The sequence below is a fragment of the Rutilus rutilus genome (genome assembly GCF_951802725.1).
Source record: "Rutilus rutilus genome assembly, chromosome: 5".
NCBI lineage: Eukaryota > Metazoa > Chordata > Actinopteri > Cypriniformes > Leuciscidae > Rutilus > Rutilus rutilus.
Window position 1 is genome coordinate 33,619,464 of NC_140213.1, and position 22,653 is coordinate 33,642,116.

The following is a 22,653-nucleotide window of genomic DNA, read 5'->3' on the forward strand; positions in this document are numbered from 1 at the left end:
CATGAGTGAAAAACTAAGAACTGGATCATTAAAAATAGAAGAAAAACATGCAGCACAACAGTAAGCACGGGAGCTTTGAAGGTGTGTTCTGCTTGCATATGCCACAGGAAGTGCACCATGTGCTTTTTCATGTCCTCAGGGAGAGCTGGAGTTATACAGTATAATCATTTTAATTTTTGCGTGAGCTTGCACATACCTCCTCATTAGCTGTAATGACTCACACCTGTTAATCATTCTGACTTTTCCTATTGTTAAGGTTAGAGGCGCTGTGTCTGGAAAAGATAGAAATTGGTGTCCAATTAAAATTAAACATCAGAGAACTTTACATTTGTTGTGAATTAATATGTTATATAAACTGTGTTTAAAATTAGCTACTTTTCATGCTCAGCTAATTTAAATATAAATAACAATGTCTGCTTTCCTGATATTCTATGCAATTGTAGTAAAAAAACTACATTTAAACAAATATTTAAAAACTAAAAGTTTAAATTGGCAATTTTTATTTTTTTGCTCTCACCAACATGTTTTGTGCATACTGTATATCATTGCAAGCCTGTTACCCATTTTGGCTATTTAATTTAATTTAATTTAATTTAATTTAATTTAATTAAAAAAAAAAAATCTTTTTTTTTTCATGCCCCACATCTTTAACATGGATTGCAAACCTCATATGAAGTGAAATAAAAAGTACAACTGCTCATTTAATATTTAGTTTAACACCCTGAGGTCGAAACCATAAAAAGTTACTTTTTTTTTTTTATAAAGATTTTGTACTCTATTTGTGGATAATTAGAGTCTGCAGTATTCCATTTACTGTTTATCCTTCTTTTTCCCCTGTGTTCATTCTCCTCCTTTTCCCCTCTTTCCTTCCTCTACCCAATAGTCTCTTTTCTTGTTCACAATCTCTCCTCACACACGCTCCAGCTTTGAAGTAACAAGTTCACAGAGGTCAGCCGCAATAAGTGACAGAACACAGAGAGCCCTATACCTGAAAAGAAAATTAGAAACTTGTAAGGGTATCCAGCTTGTCAGCTCAAATTATTTTCAGCATTGACTGTACCAAACACATGCGCATACTCGCAAACACCTGCTATTTCTGGCCTCAGTATATAGATCTCTTAAGTCACACAAACTTTTTTTGTGATTCTGAAAAGTCTTGCTGTGAGTTAACAATGATTTTTCACTTACTGTATGCCTCTCTATCTCTCACACTCTCTCTCTCTCTCTTCTTTTTCAGTTTAACACAAAAGTGAATAACACAGCATGTTTCGACCACCTGGTTCAAGCTAATGTTCGCAATAAGAAGATCTTGAAAGATGCAGTACAGAACATTACAGCCAAAGGCATTACCAACTATACCAAAGGCTTTGAATTTGCTTTCAATCAGCTCTCAAATGTGAGTTTATTTTTACATTTAAGAAAGCTATCTATGAATTGAAAAAAATCAGTCAGTGGTCAGCAGGCTTAAAATCTGCACTTTGTGTGATCTCTCTTCACATTTGCTGAAAAGAGTGTCTATTATAAGATATCACTCTGCACCCGTCCTTTACGGTGTTCAAATAATATACAGTTTGATACATTACATATTATCCTTCCCTCCAGTCAGTGGTGGATTTGGTCATAAACAGACTTAAGGCAAGAAACATTCTACTATGCCACAAGTAGGGGGTTGATCTCACCCCTAGAATCACCTCTGTGTAGTAATATTTGTTTGTAAGAGGGTGCTGATCCTGATTAAACCTTGTGTTAAGTTTTAGTAGTATAGTATTGTTGTGTTCTGCCGACCTCTGCTGTTTATTCTATGTAACTGCATATGATTGTGCTCATTTCAGCCAAACATCAGCAGAGCAAACTGCAACAAGATTATAATGCTGTTTACTGATGGAGGCGAGGAGAGAGCAGAGGACGTCTTCAGCAGATACAATATCGACAAAAAGGTGTGTGTGTGAAGGTCACCATCAGTCTAAATCAATCAATCAATCAATCAATCAATCAATCAATCAATCAATCAATCAATCAATCAATCAACCTATCTACCTATCTACCTATCTACCTATCTACCTACCTACCTACCTACCTACCTACCTACCTTCCTTTGGGGTGACATTTACTTTAGGAAAATTAAGAACGCATTTATGGAGGACCAAACCTGCTGAATAAATAAATAAATCAATTCATTCTCTTCAACTCTTTCCTCGGATTTCCGTGTTTTCACTGGTATACAGTAGGGGGCGCTATCACGCATCTTCTGAAAGAGTACAGAATCTCTGGATCAAAACACAGGCGAAGAAGAAACAGAAACAATCAAGGGGGTAATCTTTCAGCCGAAACTGAAGCTTCCCCGGGGGCCGCCATTGATTAGCAGACCATCACCTGCTGTTAGCATTCCATTGACTCCCATTCATTTTGGCGTCACTTTGACAGCGAATAACTTTACATCTGAGGTGTTTAAAGAAACACGAAAATGTATAAAAGGCTCCATTACCTTGTATCTTACATAATGCCCCCGTAGAAGCATTTTTTTTGTAAAAATAGGCTAACAATTGCGTCATAACCACGCGACTCTCTGTCGCACAGTAGAGAAATGATCGTATGGACAGGAGGAGAAGCTCGCGGGCAATCGGGGGGACGTGGAGGCAAAATGACAAAATAATTAATCAGAATAATTAGCAAAAGTTGCTCCTGCTCCTAGCTCATGGACACCTCCTACTCACGCTCTCCGTCTCTGGAAGTTTCGGAAGGGAATGATTCAGATTTCTCTTGGCACAGCTACTAGAAGACAGACGGGTTGCTCACGTCACATCTACGTCGTCAAGCTCAGTTTGAGTCTGCGCAGTACGCTCGGCCATCAGGAAGTGAGAGCTTCTAATTGACTTCACTTTTCTCCGTTGAATCCAATCGGGTCGCTGTGTCCATTTCTTTTACTGTCTATGGAAACAATCGATACCATGTAACTAAGCAGATGAATGTGTAAAATAAAGCAAAGATGAAAAAAATAAACGGCATATAAATCAAAACTGCAGAATGTTACCAAATGAAATGTCGACCCAGGACGAGGTATAGGACTTGTGCAACCATTCTGTTGATGGAATGGAATCGAAATTCGTACAACAAAATATTCTGGTGGCTATGAAAGTTGTGAAAAAAAAAAAAAAAAAAAAATACTGGCGCTGTCTGGCAACTTTTTCAAAAACGCTGTCGGGGAAAGAGTTGATTACTTTTTCCTTATTAGGGGTTCAAGCATGAAATGCTGAAACCCTATTGTAATTGTAAGGATTTGTAAAACGCATCATGCAGGCCAAACCGTAAGGCCTAGAGACCTGAAACCTGAAAGTACATCTCCAATTTCGATTTAGGCAGGAAAATTTTTCTGCTATGTCGAATTTTGTCCAAAACCTACTTTTGCGAACTAGTCCCTGGTTTTTCGCTCGATCGGAACCTAGGACAATTCTCTGGACTCTCTAGATCAATAGTTATCGAAAAAAAGTTGAACTTTTGCATTTGGGTGGCTGTAACAGGGTCACTTAGAAAAGGGGTGTGACAAAATACACTCAAAAGCCTATGAATCCTAAAGGAAAACAAAAATTGATGAGCATATGTTTCATAACATGGTGAAGAAGCATGCAGAGTTTCATGGAGATCGGACCATAGGTGGTGCTATAACTGGCAAAAAGCTTCAATTCTTATTAGGGGTTCAAGCATGAAATGCTGAAACCCTATTGTAATTGTAAGGATTTGTAAAACTGATCGTGCAGGCCAAACCGTAAGGCCTAGAGACTTGAAACCTGGCCAGATAGTAGGCCTCAATTTGGGGACAGCCTATCAGAGTATGACCCCGATTGGCCCATAGGTGGCGCTACAGCAACAAAAGTACAAAATTGCGCATAACTCTTAGACCATTTGTCCTAGTCTCAAGTGTCTTACACCACTGTGATCCCTGGCTCAAGGCGGACAAAATGTATATCTCCAATTTTTATCAAAAAATTTCTGCTATGTCGAATTATGTCCAATACCTACTTGAAAAAAGTTGAACTTTTGCATTTGGGTGGCTGTAACAGGGTCATTTAGAAAAGGGGCGTGACAAAATACACTCAAAAGCCTATAAATCCTAAAGGAAAACTCAGAACGTCACAAAAATCGATGAGCATATGTGTCATAACATGGTGAAGAAGGTAGGTGGCGCTATAACTGTTAAAAAGCTTTAAAACCATAGATTTCCTATGGTACATTGCCTGTATTGGGTGTAAATGGTCTTTTCCATCTGTTATGTCAGTGGTTACATGCTTGCTAAATAAAACTTAATAACTTTTGATGCTTTTGTGCTTAAAGGCCTTAAAGGCCTTAACTGCTTGAACCCCGATAAATGCAGCTTGCAGCTTTAATTTTTTCCTGTTTTCTGTATTTATTTTTACTTTAATTTGTATTATTTTTTACTTTTATTTATTTATTCTTTCATGCAATTATATTTGCACTTCATGCACTTATTTATGCATTCATATATTTTCATATATTTATTTTACATTTATTTCCAGATTTAATTTTTTATTTATGCATTTTTATTTTTTACTTTTCCATGTGTAACATGTAAATGAGGAAGGCAGTCATTGCGTAGCTCCATTGGTTGAGCACAAAACATTAAAGAATAAATAAATAAAAGTTACAAAAATAAAAAAAAATACAGAAAACAATAAATGAAGAAAGAAAAGTAATACGAAAATAAAGTCAGGATTAAAAAATAGTTATATTACTTATGTTTGTTTTTATCAAGTAATTTATTCCTTTATTTATTTTCATATTATTATATTGATTTATTGATTGATTTTTTACTTTAGCATTACACATTCCCCTCACATTCTCGTAATGTCTATACATCTTTCCAAGTGTATAATTAGCTCTAATGCACTGATTTGATTGAAATCATAAGCAGTACAACAAAAACTGCTATGGTGTTTAAATTATTTTTTACATGTGAATGTTATAATTCTATAACATATTTTATATAAACTTATATGGATTCATTAAATGTCCTTAAACAGGCCTCATCTATCTATTATTTATTTATTTAAATAAGACCCATACATGATCTTTTTGGCATGATACAGTTACAGTGAATTTGTATACTATGCTGTTTGATTGCAGGTGCGAGTGTTCACGTTCTCTGTTGGTCAACACAACTATGACACAGGGCCAATAAAGTGGATGGCCTGTGCTAACAAAGGTAAGTTTTGCTTTGCTCAGTCTGTGTTTGCCCCCTAGTGGCTGAAGTACAAATATAATTCTCACATCTCACAGCCTCTTTAGCAGGCTCGGCATTGGATTGCAAAATAAAAAAACAATACATGACACCCTGACGCTATGTTTTCTAGGATATTTCTACGAAATCCCTTCCATTGGAGCCATCCGCATAAACACACAGGTCTGTATGACGCCGAAGCGTTTCTAATGTGATTTGTTTATTTTGATAGTTGCTCTTGTTTAGGAGTATGTGAATGTCCAATGATGACCTACATTTGATTGCTTTGTGTTGTTTACTGTTGCTTAGGAATATCTAGATGTTTTGAGTAGGCCGATGGTCCTTGCAGATGCTAAACAAGTGCAGTGGACCAATGTTTACCTGGACGCTCTGGTACAGCCTTATTCAACAAACGTCATAGAAACCATTTAAAAAGTGTTATATGCTTCATTGTTTTCTGTGTTCTCTTCATGACCTCAGGAGTTGGGCTTAGTCATCACAGGCACACTACCTGTGTTCAACAAGACCAAATCCAGGGTGGGAGAATCTCAGAACCAGGTCAGTCTATCGTTTATCTGGATTTTCCAGCTGGTTTTCCTTGTAAAATAGTTTGGAAACACTCACATATTCTTTATTATTACTGCCTTTTATAATTTAGGGTAACCAAACAGGATATAACTGTATAAAATCTGGAATACATCAGTTTGATATATAAATTATAGATAGGCCTATGTATACAGTACACTACCATTTAAGAGTTTAAGGTCGGTGAGATTTTTTTTTTCCAAGTCACGTATGCTTTCCAAGACTAAATTTATTTGATAAAAATACATAAAACAGTTATATTGTGAAATATTATTACAATTTAAAATAATGGGTTTCTATTTCAACATATTTTAAAATTCATCATTAATCCAGTCTTCTGTCACATTATCCTTCAGCTGCTTAATATTTTTATAGAAGCCATGCTACTTTCTTTTTATCAGGATTCTTTAAATAGAACATTCTAAAGAACAACCTTATTTATAATATTTTCTAACAAATTTTTTTTTTTTTTTGAATAAATGTTATTTTAGTATTAATTTCTTAAAAAAAAAAAAAAAAAATCCTACTGAACCTAAACTTGAATGGTAGTGTATATAGTGCTTAGTCAGTTTGCATATATCAGCAGTATTCAAATGGTTCCTTCTGGGCCACGGGACACAATTGCGCCATTTTACCGTTTTTACAGATTAAAGCGAGCAGTGCGTCAAAACAATGGTGCTGTACACAGCACAAGTGCTCAGGGTCGTTTACAGTAATAATCTTCTGGCGCTACATCCTCGAGTATTTTTATCCAGTGCCAAACGCGCTTCATTCAAGCCCTTTCCGCTCTGTGCGCGTTTCTTCTCTCTCTCGCTAGTAGACGTAAAGCGCCACATTGAGAGCTGCAGATGATGTGGTTATTTTAACAACAGTAGCAGGAACACGGTGAGCAGCAAAATAGATACTTTTGCTAAAATGCTGCTGGAAACGAGAATGCAGCAAATACAATTATTTGTGTCATACAGATGTCATACACCGTTTAGGCCTTTAGACGTTTTGTTTTTTTCCATACATTTAGCATTATTAATCAGCATATTAAGAGCATTTCATAATAAACAATGTTATAATTTGGAATATTATTTGGAGATGGCAAGGGAAGACAAAAACTTTAAAATGACTTGTTAACTTTGTTCTGTGTTCATAATGAGTGTTTTGATTATTAGATTATTTACGTTTTTTGTTTTTAGTAGTTCTTAAGAGGTAAAACCTGCACTCTCAGTCCCAAGGCCTACTATGTTTCATACACGTAGTATATATATATATATATATATATATATATATATAGGTATGATTAAAATATATATATATACTGCTTTAGCTCTTCTTTTTTTTTTCAAAGTACTATGGTTGCCTCAATGGAAATTTAATAAATGTTCCAAAAAAGTATTGTCCAGACCTCTGAATATAGAAACAGATCCCCTGGTACACATGAATGTACCTCAAAATGTATTTTTAAAAGTAATTCTATATATGTAAAAGGTTTGCATATCTTTAACAGTGGCCCATATATAAAATTAAAAGATTATTTTTGATATGTTGTATTTTAATATTGTTATATTAAAAAAAGTACAACATTTCAAATTGTGCCCTACAAGTCAGAAGCAGGAATATAACATTCGAATGAACACAGAACAGAACACCAGATGTGTCATTAACAAACCCAATTCTCTATTAATAGCTCGATGCTTGGAACAAACTTCTATTTTTGTCACGTTTAATGGGGATAAAGCTACTACTGACGCAAACGTGTAAACTTCATTATCTCTTGAATGTATTAACCATGCGGACAGTGACCTTCTTAGGAACACTACGATAGTAACAGATATGGAAAATAAATATCATAGAGTATCTTATCCTACACTTTCCCAGTTGGAGGTCAAAGGATCAGTACGTTGTCTACTAAACCCGATTGACCCTCTGAAAGTTGCCATTACTTTCCACTCGCTGACTGCGTCACTGGGTTCTTTGATAAGTTTAATATCAGTTTCCAGTATGGATGACGAGAAGCCATTTAGACGTGACACTTTGTAACTTTGCAATGTTTTATAGTGGTTATTTTTGCCAAGTTGAAAAGATTTGCATGTTGTTGTTGTTGTTCTACTAACTCTAATAAGAGTTAGTTGACATGTAGTTGCAAATTAAGAAGAGTATTAGCAGACTGTAGGTTAGGGTTAGTAGAATAAGTTGACTGGTACTTGCAATGTTACTTGTAGAATGTCTGTTGGAGGACCAACAAAATAAAGTGTTGGCAGATATTAAGCAGACATTCTACTAATACTCTGAGGAGAGTTAATTGACGTAGTTGCAAAGTTACTTATAGTTAGTAGAATGTCTAAAGAGGACTATCGTAATAAATTGTTACCCATATTTGTTTGTAAATGTCTCTACATTGTATGTCAGAGTGGAAACTTAGTGTTGTTGATTTCTCTTTTAGCATCAGAACCAGTTGATTTTAGGAGTGATGGGGGTGGATGTGTCTCTCGATGATATCAAAAGATTGACGCCCCGCTTCACAGTGAGTACCCGAAACACAAACAATTTCAACTCAAATACTGTCAGCATTTAATTTGGTTGTTGTTCCAGTCTCATAAAAAGACTAAAAAGGGACTTATTTAAGGGATTCATTCTTTTGACCTAAAAGCTGAAAATTCTTTGATTATTTACTCTAGGACTGCGCCAACTGAAGAATTTTCTAGTCGTCTAGTAGTCGTTCATTTAAGCCATTAGTAGACTAATAGCACGTTTATATAAGTTTACTTAATATATATAATTAATATTAATATATACTGAGGAGAATATTAAACCATAATGACTGTTTAATATATAGGCGTAATATAGCCTATTCTGCGCTCAAGCGTACGCATAAAGCTTGCCGCAAAGCGCCAGCAAAAAAAATAGCAAGGAGACATTTAAATTATTTATTAGTAAACTAGTATTTTATGAGTCAGTATCGGCTGCAAAAATGAAGATGATGCTGACTCAATCCCGGCTGTATTGTGGACACGCCTATAGAGAGAAATCAAATTTCATACGGATTACATAAGCAGAGAGTGTTTAAAAGTAGACATTTCAAGCTTTCTATAGATGTATTTCTCATGCATGGTTGGCAAGTTACGCGGAGTTTCGGTTCATTTTTGTGACGCGCTCCACAGAGACAGCAGAAAGCAAAGTGCATCCTGTTTGTTTTCTTTATTTTACAAAAGCACAATTTGATGTTAATGTGAGTTTACCCAAATAAAAGTACAGTTTCGAATGATGTATTACTCTTATCTGTATGACTAAAAATGACTGGGTATTTTAAGTTGTTTCCGCTGTTGTCAGGAAAAAAATGCAAGTGATCGCGCCGGCGCCTCCATGCCATGAAGCTTGCTAATACTTTAGCTTCCACACTAAATATGCGCCTAATAATTGTGAATATTTATCTAGGTTAACATAAAAGTGAGCGGCCAAGTAAAGGTTTGAGGTTGATGGATGATTATGCGAACGTTTGGATTTCCTGTCCGACACACTGTAATTGCCACAAGGACCCGCCGTTAACTACCTCTCCCTCAAGGATTGTGTGAATTTGCCATAATTATATATATATATATATATATTTTTTTTTTAACTACACGACTAATACAATTTGGGTCGGCTAAGCCTCTTCTAGTCGACTAACGTTTAGTCTACTATTAGGGGGCAGCCCTCATTTACTCACCCTCTAGTCATTCCAAACCCAAATCCGCCTTTTTACTGTGGAACACAGAATAAGATGTTTCAATGAATGTTCACACTGCTCTTTTTACATAAAACAAATGCAAATGAGGATTTGGCTGATGACAAGCTCCAAAAATTACTAAAAAGCACCACAAAAGTATCAAAAAAGTTGTAATCTAGAGCTATGCAAATCTTATCATATATTAATATGAAAAAGCAATTGTTTTTTTTAGCAAGACCAGCATACAAAAAAAAGACCATTTACAATACATAAAAATAAATAAATAAATACAATTAAAATAAAATATAATAAAATACTACACAAGACAACAACAGGACCAAACACCTACCTACTTTCATGTCCACTACTGTTCAAAAGTTTATAGTAAAAAAAAATTCAGGAAGGACACATTAAATTGGTCAAAGGTGTGTAACTGTTTCCAATATTGTTAATGACAAGAAATGTTACTTCAGCAGCAAATCAGCATATTAAAATGATTTCTGTAGGATTATGTGACACCGAAGACTGGAGTAATAATGCTGAAATTTCAGCTTTGCCATCACAGGAATAAATTACATTTTAAAATATATTCAAATAAAAAAAGGCTCATTTTAAACTGTAATAATTTTTACAATATTACTGTTTTTACTGTATTTTTAATAAAATATGCATGATAGTCTTCTAAGCATTTAATAATCTTACCAACTGCAACATTTTTAACAGTAGGCTAGTGTAGAATAAAATATGAAGTGTCAGATGTGTCGCACCAGTTTGACGTCAAGGACGAGATGTGAGAATTGTATGGCTTCAAAAGACTTGGAATATAGTGCATAAATCACACACACTAATTTTATGGGGCTTTTATGATACTTTCTTTTCAGATTTGGTGCTTGACAGACCTATTCACTTTCATTGCATGGGCAAAAAAACTTTAGAAAAAAGAAAATCTGGTTTTGGGGCGGCGTGAGGGCACCGAACGGCGACGAGTTTTAATTTAGGGTGAACTGTTCCTTGAACGCTAAATAATTCGATTTATAAGGGAACAAAGTGAAACTCATGTGTTAGATGTTTTCTTTGCAGACTCTTTGAGTCGCTGTAATAAGAATAACACGGCATGCATAAGATAAATGCGCTATTGTTCTGCGGTCTGCCGTCTTGCGGTTTCGCCTTCTTACAGTAAGATCGCTCTTAAGAGGACGTAAGCCCTTGTACATTACATCTGTTTGTACTTACATTTGATTTGTAAATGGTTGTGATTTTCTGTTAAGCTCAGAGGAATGTTTCCAGATGAACCGACACATTTGATTAACGCTAAGTGCTCAGGGTTGATTGACAGCTCGGGTCGGCGTTCTCAGGGGATATTAGACAGTACCCCGCTAGTGAGGGATTAACCACCGCATCTCTGAGGAACCAGGTCCATTTGGTCTAAGCAGGGATTTGGGTTTGATGGTGGTCTTCTTATTCGATGTGTCCTCACTATTCTCCTTTTTCCGTTTTGTTTATTTCAGATTGGTCCTAATGGATATTATTTCGCAATTGACCCTAACGGTTACGTGCTGCTCCATCCAAACCTGCAACCAAAGGTACTGAAGCATTTTCTCCACCCAAATACCTCAAATATGACATCACAGCACATTTATGACAGAGGAAGAGGTTTTAAGGCTGCTTGTGGTGGAGAACCATGACATACCATGACATGCATGTTAAAACGTTTCTTGCTTGTTTGACATCTATTTGACAACGTCTGTAGTTCTTGTATCTCTCTCTCTCTCTCTCTCTCTCTCTCTCTCTCTCTCTCTCTCTCTCTCTCTCTCTCTCTCTCTCTCTCTCTCTCTCTCTATATATATATATATATATATATATATATCTTTATCTCTATCTCCCCTTCCTTGTTTGTGTATGTGTGCTGCATATTTATGTTCATTCTCACCTCTTAAACCATGTGTTCATGAGCACATTTATATCAAGAATGTAACCAAATTTTTATGATAACGCCAAATTGAAATCCCAAACTGAGTATTACTATTCTGAATATTTTCCTTCCCAATATAGATGCTATATTAGATATGACATGGATGTTAAATTAAATATAGTGTCTACTGGCGACCTAAAGTCTATTTTTGGGAGAAATAACACCATATACACTACCTTTCAAAGGTTTGGGGTCAGTAAGGTTTTTTTTTTTTTTTTGTTATTAAAGAAATTAATACTTTTATTCAGCAACAATGAATTAAATTGATAGAGTAACCATATACTTTTACTTTGTTACAAAACAATTCTTCAAATAAATGCTGTTCCTTTGAACTTTCTATTTCTCAAAGATTCCTGGAAAGAAAGAAAAAAATCACTGTTTCCACAAAAGTAATGAGCAGCACAAATGCTTTCAATGTTTTCATTGAGTAATGATGCTGAAAATTTAGCTTTGCCGTTACAGTAATAAAATACATTTTAAAACCGTTATTGTAAATTGTAATGATTTCACTAAATAATAAATTAAAAGTTCTGTCAAAAAACTCTAAATGGTTTGGCGCAGGCTGATAGATCCTTAACTCAATCTGCTTGCAATCACATCTTTCTGTATAGGGCACAGCTGATTGAATCCTGCTGTATCAGCAGCCAATGAGCTTGCTGCCCAACTTTCAAATACTTGGTCAGCGTCTGCGTAGCAGTTTGCAGTGCGCGTTCAGAAACCCTCCACCTTCCCCAGCTCCACCTGTATTAGATCTGCTACAGGTAATTCATGTACGCTATATTGTACAGCAGCAGCATGTTTTACTTGCTCACAGCAGCATGTGCTGTACTTGCTCTGCAGCAGCAGCAATAACAGCAGCAGCAGTATAGTATAGCAGATCTATTTCTCCAAGACCAACATATTAACATACCATGCCAAACCCTTCGAGAGTTATCATGACAGAACTGTTTTGCTGCATTTTTGATCAAATGAATGCAGCCTTGATGAGTATAAGAGACTTAAATGTCTTACCGACTCCAAACTTTTGAACTATAGTGTAATCTAGAGCTATGCAAATCGTATCATATATTAATATAAAGCATTTTTTTCTCAATATTGTATTGATGCTTGAAGTCATTGTATCGGTATTTTTATTTTATTTATCTCCCACAGTTCCACCACATAAGAAAAAAATTATTTGGTAAATCAGAATTATGATATATTAAGGTAATAATTATGTCATACAAAACTATATTATTAGATAAAAAGTCTTAATTATAATATAAAAAAATTATAATTATGACAAAAAGTTGTGATAAAATTTGACACTTTTGCCAATTTTACCGATATGTTGTGATATTTGTCATATTTAGTTGTGTTATTTGACGGATATACAGTAGGTTTCCATATAGGTGATGAATTGTGATGCATTAAATTATGCGTTGCACATTGCAATACCCAGCCCTAATATTATCCCTTCTGTTTTTCTTCCATTCATATGTTTTTATAGTTAAAACCATATTACATTTGTCTATCTTATGAAAAAAACAGGAAGATTAAGCAGCTGCGAGTGATTCAGCTCATATCATTATTGACAAGTGTGTATGACCTCATATGTAAAGCTGTAGATTTAGAATGTATGAACATGCATTTGCGGTGTGTAAACAGGCGCTCATATAGCTTTTCCTTTGGATCGGAGCATGCAGCCCCTCTTCTGGGTGAGCTTTGCACATAACCTTTGCAAATCGCCCAAAGTAATGCACGTGCTTCTGGCAGCGAACCTGCATATATGTTTCTCAATGCAACTCGACTACAATTTTTACATATCAGTCTATTTGCAGGTCCCTTTGATTCTGGTATCCCACCACACACATGGGCCGGTCTGCATTTCATCTTTTAAATAAAGAATGTGAAGGAGAAAAGAGATCACGTGTGTGCGTTCAGGGTCATAGTTTATCCTCAGTCTGGATGGTAAAAGCACCGTCCATCACCTAGTCTTAGACAACCCCAGCCCACCATGACACCCTCGCAAGTTAAGGAGGAAAATGCATTAAATATATTATGTCTGGTCGGACATAGATTGCAAATCGTTTAGACATTTTCTGATTTAAGCTCAATTTGCAATCGCAAAGAGTTATACATGTGCAGGGCTCAACAATAAGGATGACTCAGGGGCCAGTGTAAGATCTTACGTTCATCGTAAACATTTGGTTTAGTTTGATGTATTTATGTTATGTAATTATGCTAATTGAAGGATGTATCCAAGGTAACGTTATCTAGCCTGCTAATGTAGTACTTTGTTGGAATTTGCTGCGAATTTGACTGTGATGGTAATGGAAGTGTCAAACAAATCAGTAATGTTTTGCACCGTACTGTATACTATTCCTTTCTAAAAAAAAAAAAAAAAAAAGTGTTTGAATTCATAGTTATATGGAGTTACACGTATTTTTTTAATGTATATGTGCATTTTATGTTTTTATTATTATTGTTAATCAAAAACCTTTTGAATTAGCTCTATTATTCTATTAATTTTATTAAGTACATAACAATTATTTGTCTCTTTTTAAGAAGATTAAATCACCTCAAATTGTATACACTAACATTCAAAAGTTTGGTCAGTACCAAATTATTTTAAAGACATACTTTTTTTTTTTTAGCAGTGATGCATTGAATTGATCAAAAGTGGCATTGCTACAAAAATGCCTAATCTATTTTACTCTATTTCAAATAAATGCTCTTTATTTGAACTTTCTATTCAGTAAATCTACCACAAAATGGTAAATCTACCAAAAAATATTAAGCAAGACAACTGTTTTCAACATTGATAATAATAAGAAATGTTATTTGAGCACCAAATCAGCATATTATAAGGATTTCTGAAGGATCATGTGACACTGAAGACTGGAGTAATAAGTTTTATTTATACATAAAAATACTAAGTTTTATTTATAAAGCCCGAGCTGGCAGAGCGAACTGATATGTTAATTTTCAAGTCATCGGCATAACAGTTGATAGCTGAGACCATAACTATGGATAATGTGACCAAGAGGTAACAAATAAATATTGATCAGAAGTGGTCCAAGAACAGAGCCTTGAGGGACACCTTGAGAGAGAGAGAACACATGAGAAGATTTGAAGTTTTGGACAGTAATAAAACATTGTCTATCAGTGAGATATGATATAAACCAAGATAAAGCACTACCCGTGATGCCGATAGCCGATAGCCGAGAGGTACTGTAAGTATGTGATGAGGTAGAGGTACAGTGTCAAAGGCTGCTGTTAAGTCAAGCATGATGAGAGCAATAAGACCAAAATCAGCAGATATTATGAGGTCATTAGTAATTTTTACCAATGCTGTTTCAGTGCTGTGGCTTGACCGAAAGCCAAATTGATAGGGATCAAGAAGAATGTTAGCAGAGAGATGAGCTTGTAGCTGCGAGGCAACTACTTTTTCAAACAGCTTAGAAACAAAAGGAAGATTAGATATAGGTCTGAAATTATTCATTACAGAAGAATCTAGCCCTGGTTTCTTTAAAATAGGAGTGACCGCAGCCATTTTTAATGATAGTGGGACAGACCCAGAAGAAATGGAACAGTTGATCAAATGAGCAATAGGAGATGAGATTTCAGATGGGCAGCTTTTAAGAAGTTATAGGTGCTGGATCTAACTGACAAGTAGATAAGCTAGTTTGAACAATTAGGTCACTAACAGAAGATGGGCTGGTAAGAGTAAAGCTAAAGAGGATGTGCTTTATGGGCTGAGGTGAGGACCAATTAGAGGAAACTTCTGAGTTTGATGAAAATGTTTCATAAAAAGTGGAGGAAGGAGTTGCAGTCTTGCAGAGGTCAATTTAGCCGATAATAAGGTGCGTTAAAGGGTTAACAAGTTTGTTAACAGTTAAAAAAAAAAGTCTTAGGTCTACTAAGACTACTTAGCAGTGGTAATTATGGAGGAGTAGGATGCTGTGCATGTGACATTAAGAGCAGACTTGTATTTTAGCTGGTGAGATTTAACATTGTGATAATTAATAGTAGTTTTGTGAAGAGGTTCAGGAAGAGGGAAATCAAATCTAACTGTTATCAGCTTATTATCAGAAATACCAGTTTGTGAGCCAGATACAGAGACATTATTCATTCCTGAAGTGCAAACAAGATCAAGTGTGTGACCACGGCAGTGAGTAGGAAAGTCAGCATGTTGTACAAGACTAAAATTATCCAAAGTTAATGTAAGGTCATTGGCATTAGAACAGACAGAGTCAAAAGGGATATTGCAATCACCAAGCAGGATGACATGATGACAGGATAACATAAGAGGATGCAGCATAGGCCAGAGTAAGTAGTTCATTGAGTTCAGAGACAAAAATCTGACTTAGGAGGCCGATATATTAATATGATCCATCGCTCTACCGGGCGATGCAGTAATGATGCTGAAAATTCAGCTTTGCCGCCACAGGAATACATTTGATTTTATAAATATGATTAGAATTTAAAATAATTATAATTGTACAATTTTAATAATATTTCAAAATATTATACATAAAAATTAAACAATCTTTAAACCCCAAACTTTAAAACAGTAGTGTATATATATTTTCTGATGCATATAAAATATTAAATAGTACAAAATTATATAATATTTTTGAGAAATTTTATTTGAGAGATTTCTTCGCTCTTTCAGCTGTCTATGCTTGAGAATGCCTGTTTTGTGAATCGGGGCAAGTGCTGAAACATGTCAGTGTTATTGCTGAAATTTTAGGTCAGAGACTTACAAGGTTTGCTGTTAAATATACACAAAAATAACAAAGCTCCAGGTCTTATATATGGAGAGTATTAACTTCAGTCCACAAGCATCAAACATACAGAACACATTTCCATCCTTGGCGTCAGTAAGAACGAGTGTTATGACATATTTCCATCTTGCCTCAAAGATCCGTCCTCCAGCTTTTGGTTTAAAAGAAACAACATAGACTCTGAGGTTCCTTCCCCTCTCTGTCGCTTCGTATGGGGAAAGCCTTTGAAAACCCTTTACCGAAACAAACTCGTAACATACTTGCAAACAATGCTCTTTTTAATGAGCTCATCTATATTGGTAATGGCAATAAAAAATGCAAGTGCCATTACAAACATAAACGCCAGTGTTATTGCTCCCAGCGGACTCCATGTGCGGAACGGTTGGTTTTACTTTAGTTTGGCGAGCCGACTCTGATCACATCTGAAGGCTTGATCTCTCAAGGACAGATGTTGAGATGCTATCGGGTACGGCCGCAGATCAAGCAGGCTGATTGAGAGAGACACATAGGCATGGATTGAATATCTGAACCGTGGATGCCGTACTTAACCCTGAGCAGCGCTGATATGCAAACACAAGCCCCTAAACCATGGGGTGCCAGATCTACTGGAAACAGTTCAAAGTGCTCCACCAGTATCCAACGGTGCAAAACACATGACTGAATTTGTCGGCTAAAGTTAAGAGAAAGCGACCACTTCGAACGAACTTTGGAGAGTCTTTCAGGGAGACTTTGAACACTGCAGGAAGAGCTAATTTGATTTTGACAGTGTAGAAATTGAACAAACCCTCATAGTATGTCAGCCATATGTTGTCTGCTCGCCAGAGAGCCAAATAATTGTTCAAACAGTAGGAAGGCCTACACGATGGGAATCGATTTATAGTGTGCACTTTTATTTCTTTCAAACCTTCTCATCTATGATGGATTGCCGTGTTTTACAATAACAGCATTGTTAACAAGTGTGGTCTCTTTCAATGCTTAAGTCAGTTTTGGCACCCATAAATAACTCTCTTTCTGTTTCCATGCACTAAAATCCTCTCCATATATCTCACTAGAACAGGATTCAGAGCCGTCGCTGCAGGCTAAGTAAAAAGCTGGCTCTTGCGTTCCCTGAGGTGAGACCATGCAAACTGTGGTAGACCAGTTAGTCTTGTCATATTAGAAATAGAGAGAAATAGTGCTAAATAGCTTGTTTAACTCTTTATAGCTGTAGTATGATATCTAGTATGCCTACTTGTAGTGTATGTATTACACAAAATCATTGCTGAGCTCATTTGTAGTTCCAGAACCCAAAATCTCTGAGATAGTTACGTAACGCTACATACAGCTACATTGTGCACGACACATATGATTGAATGCAATCATTTTTTTTTATAATGATTGCATAAATATAATTTGATCAGTTCAAAAGTTTGGGGTACGATTTTTCATTTTTCTGTGCTAAGGCTGCATTATTTGATAAATTAAGTAAAAAACAGTAATATTGTGAAATATTATTACAATATTAGAATAATACATATATATATATATTAAAAAAAGAATTATATATATATTTCTATTTTAGATGTTCAGCAGCAATTACTACAGTCGTCAGTGTCACATTATTCTTTGGAAATCATTTTAAAATGCTGATTTGATGCTCATTTAGTATTATTTTCAGTTGAAAATCGCTGTGCTGTTTAATATTTTTATATAGAAACTGTGATGCATTTTCCAAAATAAATTATGTAATTTATTTGAAATACACTTTTTATAGCAATTTAAATTTCTGTACTGTCCTTTTTGATGATTAAATGCATCCTTTCTGAATTAAAGTATTAATAATAAAAAAATATTACTGAACCCAAACTTTTTTTACTGTAGTTGCATAATACTATATATATATATATATATATATATATATATATATATAATTATACATTTGTACATATTTATTTATTTATTTATTTATACACACACACACACACACACACACACACACACACACACACACACACACACACACATAGTGGGAACCAGCATTCAAAACACAGCATATGCTTATGATCAGTCATGCTGGTGTATTGAGCAGGGATATGACTTCAGTAAGTGTGTGTAATGGTTATCAGGAGTGCTAGCATGCCATCTGATGTTTGTTTGTGTCTACAGAGTGAGAGTTCACTGAGATATTTCCTGTCTGGCGGATCAGAAAGATAATGTGTTTTATTTGTTCCAACCGTTACCAGATATACTGGAGAGTTCAGCCTAATGTAGCACGTTCAGCACTTGCATCCAATGCATATCTCAAGCAGTTGGTATTCATGTCATGTGCTTGTAATCTTAAAGGATTCAGTAATGATTTCTTCATATGGCAGGTCTGTGTTCTCACTTGACCTCCATTTGTAATGCGAACAACAAAAAGATGATTTACTGTCCAAGTGAAAGCACACAAGTGAAAAATGAGAAGGAGAAAAGGGAAAGGAAAACATTTGCTGAAACGGTAACGTTGCCTGTCCCACAGTGGCGTTATGGGGAAATGGACATGCCTGACATGTTTAGTCAAATTCTGCTGCTTTTTTTGGCTTCTAATTGGCCAAAAGTCGCCTTTTTCTTCTTTCAACTTTTCCTTTCCTATATAATTTTTTTATTTCACATTTTTTTGTATCACATAGATTTATTAAATTAGCATTTGTTAGGATCTCTGATTTAAAAAAAAAAAATCTATCATACATCTGTTTTGTGTCATATGTTTTGTAAAACGTCTTGGTTACGTATGTAACCCTAATTCCCTGAAGGAGGGAACAGAGACGTAGTCGACGTGTCGACTGATTGGGATCACGCTTAGGGAGCATGTCATCTTCGAGTATTGTTAAAACGAGTCAATGCACACCTTGGCTTGTCGAGCTTTGCATCCACGCTCCGCCCCCGCAGCGCGGGTGTAAATACGGAAGTGGATGCATGCACCTCTTGTTTTTCGCTGAGGAGCCAAGCGGAGCCCGGAGTCAGTGGTGGTCCAGCAAAAGTGGCGACGGGACTACGTCTCCGTTCCCTCCTTCAGGGAGGGACGTAGTCGACGTGCCGACTGATTGGGATCCCTATTAAAACGCCACTAGTGCTGCCACCTTCTAGTGCCTAGACAAAAGCCTCCAGACCCCTTGCATAATTGAGGCGGAGATAGGACAGGGCTTAGGCCAGAAAAGTCACTGCTGTTCCGCAAGACCCACTCAGTTAGACTTGGATAACACTGGGAAAGTGTGCCCTTTCGATGGAAGGAGGGACGCTACGGAAGCCATATCCAGCCTGCAGGGAGGTAACATATGGACTGGGCGAATTATCGGGCAGTACAACATTTGGAATGTCACTGAGGTGGCATATGACAGGGGGGAGACTCAACCATCAGCGACGGCAGAGGAAACTCTGCCAAGGGAAAGACACGGGCTCACGTCGGGGAGCCGTACTGTGGAAGAATACACATATGGGATCGCCGTAGGGATCACAACATATGGACCCAGCCTAGCACAAGTTCCACCAGTGCATACAAGTGGTAGGCCTAGCATCGGACCCCACGTCCAATGACGAAGGGGTGCGGAGGAGCTCAACAGGGGGAAATGCATACTTGCGGAGGCCCCGGGGCCAGCTGTGTTCCAGCGCATCCGTGCCGAGGGTCCCCTCGGTCAGGGAGTAAAACAACTGGCAATGGGACGAGTCCGGAGAGGCAAACAGATCTATCTGTGCAGCCCCGAAGTGGTTCCAGATCAGCTGGACCGCCTTGGGATGGAGTCTCCACTCTTCCTGGGCCACAGGCTGTCATGAGAGCTCGTCGGCGGCATGATTGAGCAGGCCGGGAATATAAGTGGCATGAAGCGACCTCAGATGCTTTTGACTTCATAGGAGGAGGTGGCGGGCGAGTTGCGACATGCAACAGGAGCGTAGACCACCTTTATGGTTGATGTACACAACGGTCGCAGTGTTGTCCGTTTGCCCAGTACATGCTTGCCGAGCAGCGGCGTTTTGAGGCATCTCAAAGCAAGGTGTACTGCAAACAACTCGAGGTAATTGATGTGCCAATGCAGTTGGGGGCCCGTCCAGATCCCTGCTACTGCATGCCCGTTGTATGTGGCCCCCCAGCCGGTGTTTGAGGCATCTGTGGAGACCACAGCATGCCTGGACACTTGTTCTAGGGGCACTCCGGCCCGGAGAAACGAAGGATCTGACCACGGGCTGAGGGTTTGGTGGCAGGCCGGGGTGATTGTCACACGGAGTGTGCCGCTCTGCCACGCCCACCTCGGGACTCGGCCGTGAAGCCAGTGCTGAAGCAGTCTCATATGGAGCAAGCCGAGCAACGTTACTGTGGCTGCAGCTGCCATATGCCCCAGGAGCCTCTGAAAAAGTTTACTCTTGATAGTATTCAGGCATTTCAGCACCGACCGGACATGTTCCTCTGTGAGGCCGAGTCCAGCTCCATACAGAGAAAAGAGATCCTCTGTACGGGGGTGAGTTTGCTCTTTTCCCAGTTGACCCGAAGACCCAACTGGCTGATATGTTGGAGCAACAAGTCCCTGTGTTTGCACAACTGTTCCCGAGACTGAGCTAGTATCAGCCAGTCGTCGAGATAGTTGAGGACACGAACGCCACACTCTCTCATTGGAGCAATGACCGCCTCCACGACCTTCGTGAAGACACGGGGCGAACTGAATCATGTAGCCGAGTCTGATGGTACGGACGAGCCAGCTGGACCGGTTGGGAAGCACTCTCCAGGCTTCCACAAACCGAGTCAGGGGGACCAAAGGCACCACAGACGTACCCGGGGTGGGGCAGCGAGGTGGAGGACAGGGACCTGGCTCTGAAGGCCCAGGGGTGGCCTGAAGCAAGGTCTGAGTGTGCGATGCAACACTTACCTGTCTCCACGGGTCGGCAGGGGGTACGGGAGAAGGAGTAGTCGGGTCCTCAAACCGCAACCGGCTGCCGGCTGGCGACACAAGAGGGGACTGAGGGGAGCAAGGCTTTACAGGATCACACACCACCAGTCTCACCCTCTTGGAACCCAGGAATGGAGGAATTTGCTCTTTTGACAATTCGGGTACCACTGGACTCTGGAGAGCCAGCGGTGGAACGGTAACCATCTGATGAGCTCGTCCCCCCATCCCTGGGTGGCCTGTGTCAGGGACTCTTGGTGGCCTGTCTGTGGCTGGCTCTGCGCTGAGGCCCGGGTGAAGGCTGCTGCGGTGGCCCAGTGGAAGCGGCAGCAGGGGGGACAGCCTCGACGACGAGCAGGCGGAGGAACTGCCACCGGCAGTGGGGTGATGGTAGCGGCGGGCCGAACCTTGTCTGCATCCGCCATATCAACCAGGCTGAGCCAACGATGGCGCTCCTGGACCACCAGGGTGGACAACATTAGACCGATCGCACAGGCCGTAACGCTCGTTCTCCCGAGAGCCAAATCGGTTGCGGTGCGGAGCTCACTCATGAGCGCACAGTCTAGGCTACCCTCGTGCATGTCCTTGAGTGCTTTGTCCTGATAGACCTGGAGCAACGCCAAGCCATGCAAAGAGGGGGCGGCTTGCCCACAGGCTTTGTAAGCTCTGCCCGTAAGAACAGACAAGAACTCACAGGCCTGAGGGGGGAGATGAGGATCCCCCATCCAAGATGCAGTGGCTGCTGGACACAGGTGTGCCACGACAGACCGCTCCACTGGAGGGATAGCTTCGTAACCCTTCACCGCTCCTCCATCAAGGGTAGTGAGGGGGGAGGAGCTATCCGGGCAGTTTCTGGCAGGAAAAGGTGCCGTCCACGATCTAGTAAGCTCTCCACGCACTTCAGGAAAGAAAGGCACTGGGGTGGCGGGCTGAGAACCAGCGCACCCGTGTTGCTCTTTCAGGAAATGAAAAAACTCTCACCAGTGCCGGAGCACACAGGGGAATGATCGTGGCAACACTGACAGGGATGGTGCAGCCTGTACCAGTGAAGCACTGTCTTCGCCCTCAACCGGCCGTCAGACAAACAAACACAAACAGAAATGTGATGCTGTTAAAACAGCAGTTGAGACCTCAGAAAGATCATGACCACCGCTGCACTCACACTGTAGAACCACCAGCACCGGGAGAGACTTCCTGAAGAAGCACTGACACACTCACTCGTTGTAATATAACAACACTCTTCAGAGACATCGACATGAAGAACGATCGACTCCAAAGCGAAAGACAAGTGGTGCGTGCATCCATACCCGCGCTGCGGGGCAGAGCATGGATGCAAAGCTTGCACGCCAATGTGTGCATTGGCTCATTTTAACAATACTCGAAGATGACAGGCTCCCTAAGCTTGATCCCAATCAGTCGACACGTCAACTACGTCGAACGTCAGTGACTAAAAGGGAACTGGCATTGCCTGTGTATTTCTGGATAAGGGGGGATTTGGGTGGGAC

The 22,653-nt window shown here is 38.7% G+C and overlaps 1 protein-coding gene across 5 annotated transcripts in view; it reads left to right on the forward strand.

The window, feature by feature from the left end:
- The window catches only part of LOC311290684 (voltage-dependent calcium channel subunit alpha-2/delta-1), a 108,549-nt gene that overhangs the window by 59,848 nt on the left and 26,048 nt on the right, over positions 1 to 22,653 (forward strand). For 3 of the 5 annotated variants that reach the window (XM_084409333.1, XM_084409334.1, XM_084409335.1), the window contains exons 11-18: positions 1,238 to 1,396; positions 1,833 to 1,937; positions 5,140 to 5,218; positions 5,367 to 5,416; positions 5,543 to 5,626; positions 5,714 to 5,791; positions 8,253 to 8,333; positions 11,024 to 11,098. In XM_084409333.1, coding sequence (XP_084265459.1) covers positions 1,238 to 1,396; positions 1,833 to 1,937; positions 5,140 to 5,218; positions 5,367 to 5,416; positions 5,543 to 5,626; positions 5,714 to 5,791; positions 8,253 to 8,333; positions 11,024 to 11,098 — 711 coding nt within the window. Of the gene's footprint in view, positions 1 to 1,237; positions 1,397 to 1,832; positions 1,938 to 5,139; positions 5,219 to 5,366; positions 5,417 to 5,542; positions 5,627 to 5,713; positions 5,792 to 8,252; positions 8,334 to 11,023; positions 11,099 to 17,308; positions 17,369 to 22,653 lie in introns of all 5 variants that reach the window. The other 2 variants (XM_084409331.1, XM_084409332.1) reach the window with 1 other exon arrangement.